This window comes from Boleophthalmus pectinirostris, unplaced genomic scaffold (genome assembly GCF_026225935.1).
Source record: "Boleophthalmus pectinirostris isolate CB_2022bp ecotype Guang Dong unplaced genomic scaffold, ASM2622593v1 HiC_scaffold_7, whole genome shotgun sequence".
NCBI classification, from domain to species: Eukaryota; Metazoa; Chordata; class Actinopteri; order Gobiiformes; family Gobiidae; genus Boleophthalmus; species Boleophthalmus pectinirostris.
In genome coordinates, this window is record NW_026571473.1 from 39342923 (window position 1) to 39352922 (window position 10000).

The 10000-nt window shown below is 46.3% G+C and overlaps 1 protein-coding gene across 1 annotated transcript in view; it reads left to right on the forward strand.

Annotated features, from left to right (window-relative positions):
• The first annotated feature begins 224 nt into the window (after nucleotides 1–224).
• The window catches only part of LOC110153439 (nardilysin-like), a 23628-nt gene continuing 13852 nt past the window's right edge, over nucleotides 225–10000 (forward strand). The window contains exons 1-9 of the mRNA XM_055165272.1: nucleotides 225–388; nucleotides 1303–1480; nucleotides 4480–4648; nucleotides 6092–6173; nucleotides 6910–7063; nucleotides 8365–8438; nucleotides 9117–9212; nucleotides 9314–9436; nucleotides 9646–9703. Coding sequence (XP_055021247.1) covers nucleotides 1311–1480; nucleotides 4480–4648; nucleotides 6092–6173; nucleotides 6910–7063; nucleotides 8365–8438; nucleotides 9117–9212; nucleotides 9314–9436; nucleotides 9646–9703 — 926 coding nt within the window. The 5' untranslated portion in view covers nucleotides 225–388; nucleotides 1303–1310. The remainder of the gene's footprint in view (nucleotides 389–1302; nucleotides 1481–4479; nucleotides 4649–6091; nucleotides 6174–6909; nucleotides 7064–8364; nucleotides 8439–9116; nucleotides 9213–9313; nucleotides 9437–9645; nucleotides 9704–10000) is intronic.

Genomic DNA, 10000 nt, shown 5'->3' on the forward strand with positions numbered 1-10000 from the left:
ATAATAATTTGTTTATTTCATGTTTAATATTTTTTCTTTTTGACAGAAGCGCACGTGCAGCCGCTGTTTCTTTAAAAACAAAACACGTCACTTCCTCTTCTATAGATCCTACAATCTCAGCCAATCACAGCGCGGCGTTTTTGATTGACGGCCGCTCTGTCCAATCAGACGCTTTGTTTTGGCCTCGCTTCAAACTGATCCAATCCTTCCGCTAAACTCCACAAACCGCGAAGATTTTTCACGATTAAACCCCGAAAAGAGACGCTTTATCCGGCCAAACCCACACCGAGACCCGCACCGACACCCGCACCGACACCCGCAGCCTGCCCCGGGGCTCACACGCTCGTCTCCCGGACTTTAGAGCAGGTTTTTCGGCCGCAGCGTTCAGGTTTGTGCCGCTCAAGTGACGGTAGTGTCGGGAGTAACGGATTACATGTACCAGAGTAATCAGAGTACAAATGATGAGGAACTGTATTCAGTTACAGTTACTGTTTCAGTGAGTGGTAATTGGATTACAGTTACTTTATTGAAATAACTGGATTACACGGCAATACTTTCCTGTTTTCACAGTTTGGGCTAAATCCCCCCCTAGATCTAAACTAGATCTAAACCAGGTCTAAACCAGGTCTAAACCAGGTCTAAACCAGGTCTAAACCAGGACTAAACCAGGACTAAACCAGGACTAAAACCAGGTGTAAACCAGGACTAAACCAGGTCTAAACCAGGACTAAACCAGGTCTAAACCAGGACTGAGCCGTTTTCAGTCCTGGTCCTGTTCCTGGTCTCAATCCCGGTCTCAGTCTTGGTCCCTGACTCAGTCCTTGTCTAAGTCCTGGTCTCAGTCCTGATCTGGTCTTGGACCTCGTTTAGTCATGGTTTAGTCCTGGTTTAGTCCTGGTTCAGTCCGGAGGAGCAAATAATGAAGAAAATTGTTGTTGGTTTTTCTTATTTTTGGTTTTATTTTGAAAAACAAGGTTCTTCTTCTGCCGCATTTTTCACTTTGACTTTGATTTTATTACGACTTTATTCTCCTAAAATTACGACTTTAATGCTGAAATGTTACGACTTTATTCTCGTAGCATCAGCATGTTTTTTTTTTTTTATCTGACCTTTTTACTCCGTCGTTCTGCAGAACAGTTTTGCTTAATTTAGTTTCGTTTTATTATTTCCAAACGTTGATCTCGGTTTTTGATTTTGAAACTCTGGTCACTTTAAACGTGTTTCCCGGGTCTAAAGAGGCGTGTCCTTCTTCTTCTTCTTCTTCTGGACTCTAATCTCATCAGGATAATCCCTCTGCCTCAGTGTGGAACATGCACCAGAGCCAGGAGCCCCACCGAGACTCTCCCTCTCCCCAGACGCCTCCCCCTGCTCAACACACACACCCGGGACCGGACCAGGACCAGGACCAGGACCAGGGACCGGGCCAGGACCAGGGAGATCCAGACATCCTCAAGTCCCCCAACGACCCAAAGACATACAGGTCAGTCCCTCAGAGACAAATCGAACAACAAGAGCGACCCCATGTGGAGAAACTTTTACCTCATTAATATTCACTTTTTTAAAAATCTCATTAATATTCACTTTTTTTTTAAAATCTAATTAATATTCACTTTTATCTCATTAATATTCAGTTTTTTTTTTATCTCATTAATATTCAGTTTTTGTCTGATGAATCTTCACAAACACACAGAGTTTGATCGTTGGTTTTTTCGTGTGTTTTGATCCACAAAACCAAATTTAAAATGTGTAACTTGTATTTTTTATTGCACTTGTGTTTTTTACAAATAGATGTGGATTTGTAAATATTTCTTTCTACATTTGCAAAAATAAATAATAATAATAATAATAATAATAATAATAATAAATACATTTGTAAAACTGAAAATTCAGTTTGTAAAATGTGATTTTTATTTGTGGATCAACAGTTTCACAGTTTCACATATTTCCTCTGTGTTTTTTATTTTTTATTTTGAGTCTTTGTTTTGGAGCCGTGCACAGACACAGAGGATCCAGTAGAGGCGCTGTGCTTCAGTTCAGTTTGTGACTGTGTGAGGTTTGATTAAACATGTGAACATCAAACTACGACGGAGTAAAAAGATCAGATAAAAAAAACAAAAACATGCTGATGCTACGAGAATAAAGTCGTAACATTTCAACATTAAAGTTTTAATTTTAGGAGAATAAAGTCGAAGTTAAAATAAAATCGTAATATTACGAGAATATAGTCTTGGTCCCTGACTCAGTCCTTGTCTAAGTCCTGGTCTCAGTCCCAGTCTGGTCTCGGACCTCGATTAGTCCTGGTTCAGTCCTGGTTTAGTCCTGGTTCAGTCCTGGTTCAGTCCTGGTTTAGTCCTGGTTCAGTCCTGGTTCAGTCCTGGTTTAGTCCTGGTTTAGTTCCTGGTTCAGTCCTGGTTTAGTCCTGGTTCAGTCCTGGTTCAGTCCTGGTTCAGTCCTGGTTTAGTCCTGGTTCAGTCCTGGTTTAGTCCTGGTTTAGTCCTGGTTTAGTCCTGGTTTAGTCCTGGTTTAGTCCTGGTTTAGTTCTGGTTTAGTCCTGGTTCAGTCCAGAATCACAAATAATGAAGAAAATTGTTGTTCATTTTCTTATTTTTGGTTTTATTTTGAAAAACAAGGTTCTTCTTCTGCCGCATTTTTCACTTTGACTTTGATTTTATTACGACTTTATTCTCCTAAAATTAAAACTTTAATGTTGAAATGTTACGACTTTATTCTCGTAGCATCAGCATGTTTTTGTTTTTTTTATCTGATCTTTTTACTCCGTCGTAGTTTGATGTTCACATGTTTAATCAAACCTCACACAGTCACAAACTGAACTGAAGCACAGCGCCTCTACTGGATCCTCTGTGTCTGTGCACGGCTCCAAAACAAAGACTCAAAATAAAAAATAAAAAACACAGAGGAAATATGTGAAACTGTGAAACTGTTGATCCACAAATAAAAATCACATTTTACAAACTGAATTTTATTTTTTGCAAATGAAAACAAGAAATATTTACAAATCCTGATCTATTTGTAAAAAACAAAATCCAAGTGACACATTTAAAATTTGGATTTGTGGATCAAACTCTGTGTTTGTGAAGATTCATGAGACAAAAATAATTCCACAACACAAAAGAAAAACAGAAATAAACCTAAAGCCAAACCAGGACTAAACCAGGACTAAACCAGGACTAAACCAGGACTGAAACCAGGACTAAACCAGGACTAAACCAGACTAAACCAGGACTGAACCAGGACTAAACCAGGACTAACCAGGAAAACCAGGACTGAACCAGGACTAAACCAGGACTAAACCAGGACTGAACCAGGACTAAACCAGGACTAAACCAGGACTAAACCAGGACTGAACCAGGACTAAACCAGGACTAAACCAGAACTAAACCAGAACTAAACCAGGACTAAACCAGGTCTAAACCAGGACTAGACCAGGACTAAACAAGGACTAAACCAGAACTAAACCAGGACTAAACCAGAACTAGACCAGGACTAGACCAGGATTAAACCAGGACTAGACCAGGACTAAACCAGGACTAAACCAGGACTAAACCAGGACTAAACCAGGACTAGACCAGGACTAAACCAGGATTAAACCAGGACTAGACCAGGACTAAACCAGGACTAACCAGACTAAACCAGACTAAACCTAAACCAGGACTAAACCAGGACTAAACCAGGAACTAAAACCAGGACTAAACCAGGACTAACCAGGACTAGACCAGGACTAACCAGGACTAAACCAGGACTAAACCAGGTCTAAACCAGGAAAACCAGGACTAAACCAGACTAAACCAGGAAAAACTAAACCAGGACTAACCAGGACTAAACCAGGACTAAACCAGGACTAAACCAGGTCTAAACCAGGACTAAACCAGGACTAAACCAGAACTAACCAGGACTAAACCAGGACTAAACTAACCAGGACTAAACCAGGACTAAACCAGGACTAAACCAGGACTAACCAGGACTAGACCAGGACTAAACCAGGACTAAACCAGACTAAACCAGGAACTAAACCAGGACTAAACCAGACTAAACCAGTCTAAACCAGGTCTAAACCAGGACTAAACCAGAACTAAACCAACTAAACCAGGACTAAACCAGGTCTAAACCAGACTAAACCAGGACTAAACCAGAACGACTAAACCAGGACTAAACCAGGAACTAACCAGGACTAAAACCAGGGACTAAACCAGGACTAACCAGGACTAGACCAGGACTAAACCAGACTAAACCAGGTAAACCAGTCTAAACCAGACTAAAACCAGAACTAAACCAGGACTAAACCAAGTCTAAACCAGGTCTAAACCAGGACTAAACCAGGACTAAACCAAGTCTAAACCAGGACTAAACCAGGACTAAACCAGGACTAAACCAGGACTAAACCAAGAACCAGGACTAAACCAGGACTCGAGCAGGTTTTTTGCAGATGGATGTTTTTATCTGTTTGTGTTTCTTCGTCAGATACTTGGAGCTGTCGAACGGTCTCAGAGTTTTACTGATCTCTGACTGTAACTTGAGCTCGTCTGGACCCGGGGGGAGACCGGAGGAAGCGTCTGGGGAGTGGGAGGAAGCGTCTGGGGAGAGGGAGGGCGAGGAGGATGGACAGCCACAGAAGAACTTGGACAGACAGGTGAGTTTTATGAGGTCAGACAAAAGGTAAGAAGAAAAGATCACATGACGTAACAAGAGGCTCTAGACTCATCTGTGCGTGTCTGGGTCATCTAGAGATCTCTCCAAGAGGCTCTAGACTCATCTGTGCGTGTCTGGGTCATCTAGAGATCTCTCCAAGAGGCTCTAGACTCATCTGTGCGTGTCTGGGTCATCTAGAGATCTCTCCAAACCATCCTTAGTCTGTACGAGGCTCCGCCCACAAGCCTACGGCCCCCACGCTCCCACATGACAATTCTCATTTCAGAAATAAACCAGAACTGAACCAGGACTAAACAAGAACTGAACCAGGACTAAACAAGAACTGAACCAGGACTAAACAAGAACTGAACCAGAACTAAACCAGGACTAAACAAGGACTAAACCAGGACTGAACCAGGACTAAACCAGGACTAAACCAGGTCTAGACCAGGACTAAACCAAAACTAAATCAGGACTAAACCAGGTCTAGACCAGGACTAAACCAAAACTAAATCAGGACTGAATCAGGACTAAACCAGAACTAAACCAGGACTAAACCAGGGGAATAGAAAATAAAGTTTTACGAGTTCAGTATCGAGTCTGTTCTTTAGAATCAAAATTGTGTTTGAAATTTGACAGTAGTGACAGGTGCTGACAGGTGCTGACAGGTGCTGACAGGTGCTGACAGGTGCTGACAGGTGCTGACAGGTGCTGACAGGTGCTGACAGGTGCTGGACAGGTGCTGGCAGGTGCTGACAGGTGGTGACAGGTGCAGGTGTTGACAGGGTTTTGCGGGACACGGCTGGTGCTGGGACAGGCTCAGGAGAGTCTTAGTCCAGATGTGGAGCCGCATCAGGAGCTTCAGGGACAGAACCGAGTCCGACCTGAGCTCCTCCGATGACCCGGAGCCCACGGTGAGTCCAGGGAGGGCATCCGGACTAACGACCAGAGCAGGGAGGGCATCCGGACTAACGACCAGAGCAGGGAGGGCATCCGGACTAACGACCAGAGCAGGGAGGGCATCCGGACTAACGACCAGAGCAGGGAGGGCATCTGGGTAATTCTGACATGACCCAAAACCAGATCTGTGCTTTAAAGTGAAACTGGAACTGAACCAGGACTAAAATGATCTAAATCTGGTCTAAACACAGTCTAAACCTGGTCTAGACCAGGTCTAAACCCTGGTCTAAACCCTGGTCTGACCTTGGTCTGACCCTGGTCTGACCCTGGTCTAAACCCTGGTCTGACCTTGGTCTGACCCTGGTCTAAACCCTGGTCTAAACCCTGGTCTGACCTTGGTCTGACCCTGGTCTGACCTTGGTCTGACCCTGGTCTGACCCTGGTCTAACCCTGGTCTGACCTTGGTCTGACCCTGGTCTAAACCCTGGTCTGACCTTGGTCTGACCCTGGTCTGACCTCGGTCTGACCCTGGTCTTGTGTCCAGGCGGCTGCGGGCCTGTGTGTGGCCGTGGGGAGCTTCAGTGACCCTGATGACCTCCCAGGATTGGCCCACTTCCTGGAGCACAGTGAGTCACACTCACACTGCGCTGGGATTGGCTAAACACACCTGTCAATCACCCGGAGGTCACACCCACAGGCTCATAGAGACATGAGTATATTTATATATTTTGTGTATATTTTTGTATATTTGTATATTTTTGTGTGTGTATTGTATATATTTTGTGTGTATATTTATATATTTTGTGTGTATTTTTGTATATTATATATTTTGTGTGTATATTTTGTATATTATATTTTTGTGTGTATATTTTTGTATATTTATATATTTTGTGTATATTTTTGTATATATATATTTGTGTGTATATTTTATATATTTTGTGTGTATATTTTTGTATATTTATATATTTTGTGTATATTTTTGTATATTTATATTTTGTGTGTATATTTGTGTGTATATTTATATATTTTGTGTGTATATATTTGTATATTTATATATTTTGTGTGAATATTTTTGTATATTTATATATTTTGTGTGTATATTTTTGTATATATATATTTTGTGTGTATATTTATATATTTTGTGTGTATATTTTTGTATATTTATATATTTTATGTGTATATTTTTGTATATTTATATTTTGTGTGTATATTTGTGTGTATATTTATATATTTTGTGTGTATATATTTGTATATTTATATATTTTGTGTGTATATTTTTGTATATTTATATATTTTGTGTGTATATTTATATATTTTGTGTGTATATTTTTGTATATTTATATATTTTGTGTATATTTTCAGTGGTGTTCATGGGCAGTGAACGTTTCCCGGAGGAAAACAGTTTCGATTGTTTCCTGAAGGAACACGGAGGAGATTCCAACGCCTTCACCGACTGTGAACGCACCGTCTTCCACTTCCACATCCACAGGGACGTCTTCAGGGACACTCTGGACCGGTACTGGACCAGGACCAGACCAGGACTGGACCAGGACCAGACCAGGACTGGACCAGACCAGACCAGGACCAGGACCAGGACTGGACCAGACCAGACCAGGACCAGACCAGGACTGGACCAGGACCAGACCAGGACCAGGACCAGGACCAGGACCGGTACTGGACCAGGACCAGACCAGGACTGGACCAGACCAGACCAGGACCAGACCAGGACTGGACCAGGACTGGACCAGACCAGACCAGGACCAGACCAGGACCAGGACCAGACCAGGACCAGACCAGGACCAGACCACTGGACCAGGACCAGGACCAGACCAGGACCAGACCAGGACCAGACCAGACCAGACCAGACCAGACCAGACCAGGACCAGACCAGGACTGGACCAGACCAGACCAGGACCAGGACCAGGACTGGACCGGACCAGGACCAGACCAGACCAGGACTAGACCAGGACCAGGACCAGACCAGGACCAGGACCAGGACCAGGACCAGGACCAGGACCAGGACCAGGACCAGGACCAGGACCAGGGACCGGACTGGAACCAGGACCAGACCAGGACCAGACCAGGACCAGGCCAGGACCAGACCAGGACCAGACCAGGACCAGACCAGGACTAGACCAGGACTGGACCAGGACCCAGGACCAGACCAGGACCAGGACCAGACCAGGACCAGACCAGACCAGACCAGGACCAGGACTAGACCAGGACCAGACCAGACAGGACAGACCAGACCAGACCATGACCAGGACTGGACCAGGACCAGGACCAGGACCGGACCAGACCAGACCAGGACCAGACCAGGACCAGGAGGACCAGACCAGACCAGACCAGGACTAGACCAGACCAGGACCAGACCAGGACCAGGACTGGACCAGACCAGGACCGGACCAGGACCAGACCAGGACTGGACCAGGACCAGGACCAGGACTCAGACCAGGACCAGGACCAGGACCAGACCAGGACCAGACCAGGACCAGGACCAGACCAGACCAGGACCAGGACCAGGACCAGGACCAGGACCAGGACCAGACCAGGACTAGACCAGGACCAGGGACCAGGACCAGGACCAGGACCAGGACCAGACCAGGACCAGACCAGGACTGGACCAGGACCAGGACCAGGACTAGACCAGGACCAGGACCAGGACCAGGACCAGACCAGACCAGGACCAGACCAGGACCAGGACCAGGACCAGACCAGGACCAGGACCAGACCAGGACCAGGACCAGGACCAGGACCAGACCAGGACCAGACCAGGACCAGGACCAGGAGCAGGAGTAAAGTGTGTGTTGTGTGCAGATGGGCTCAGTTCTTCGTGTGTCCTCTGATGGTGGAGGAGGTGATGGAGCGAGAGGTGGAGGTCGTGGACAGTGGTCAGTGTTTTTACATCACACATAGAGAAGTGTCCTGCTCAGAGGCACAACAGCACCACACCACTGTTCACACATAGAGAAGTGTCCTGCTCAGAGGCACAACAGCACCACACCACTGTTCACACATAGAGAAGTGTCCTGCTCAGAGGCACAACAGCACCACAGCCACCGGGGTCTAAGGCTCTTGTCGGGGTCGTGTCCGAGTCGTGTCCGAGTCATGTGCAAATCGTGTCAGAATCGTGTCCAAGTTGCGTCCGAGTCGTGTCCGAGTCGCGTCTGAATCGCATCAGAGTCGCGTCCCAGTCGTGTCCCAGTCGTGTCCGAGTCGTGTCTGAATCGCATCAGAGTCGCGTCCCAGTCGTGTCGGAGTCGTGTCGGAGTCGTGTCCGAGTCGCGTCGAGTTGTGTCCGAGTCGCGTCGAGTTGTGTCCGAGTCGTGTCAGAGACTCGGGGGTTTAAGGCTCATGTCTGAGTCGCGTCCGAGTCGCGTCGAGTCACGTCAGAGTCGCGTCCGAGTCGCGTCCGAGTCGCATCCGAGTCGCGTCCGAGTCGCGTCGAGTCGCGTCAAGTCGCGTCGAGTTGTGTCCGAGTCGTGTCAGAGTCTTGTCAGTGACTCGGGGTTTTGTTGTTCACATGTTTTGTTGTAAATGTTTCATCGTCATGGAAACGGTGTGTGCAGAGTTCCAGGTGTCGCGGCCGTCGGACGCCGAGCGCAGAGACGCTCTGATCGGAACCATCGCCAGAACCGGACACCCCATGGGCAAGTTCCTCTGGGGTAAGAACCGGACCAGGACTAGACCAGGACTAGACCAGGACTGAACCAGGACTGAACCAGGACTGAACCAGGACTGAACCAGGACTTTTCTTTGTGTCCAGGAAACGCTCAGACTCTGAAGCAGGAGCCCAGAGAAAAAGGCATCAACACTCATGAGCGCCTCCGACAGTTCTGGAGACGCTACTACACTGCACAGTACATGACCCTCACCGTCCAGTCCACAGGTCAGACCAGGACCAGGACCAGGACCAGACCAGGACCAGGACCAGACCAGGACTAGACCAGGACCAGACCAGGACCAGACCAGGACTAAACCAGGACTAGACCAGGACCAGACCAGGACTAAACCAGGACTAGACCAGGACTAGACCAGGACTAGACCAGGACTAGACCAGGACTGAACCAGGTCTAAACTCAGACTTGTTTGTTGCAGAGTCCCTGGACACTCTGGAGCAGTGGATCAGGGAGATTTTCATTCACATCCCGAACAAGTGAGTCTCCTCTGTGTTTTTAAAGCTCCTGTGTCACACACTGAGCTTTAATCCAAAAAATCAAACTAGTGGAATGAAAGAACTTTTACTCTGAGTTTACACTGAACTCTCATTGTGTTGTGTTTGTGTGTGTTTGTGTGTGTTTGTGTGTGTTTGTGTTGTGTGTGTTTGTGTGTGTTTGTGTGTGTGTGTGTGTGTTTGTGTTTGTGTGTGTTGTGTTGTGTGTGTTTTGTGTGTGTTTGTGTGTGTTTGTGTGTTTGTGTGTTTGTGTGTTTGTGTTTGTGTGTTTGTGTTTGT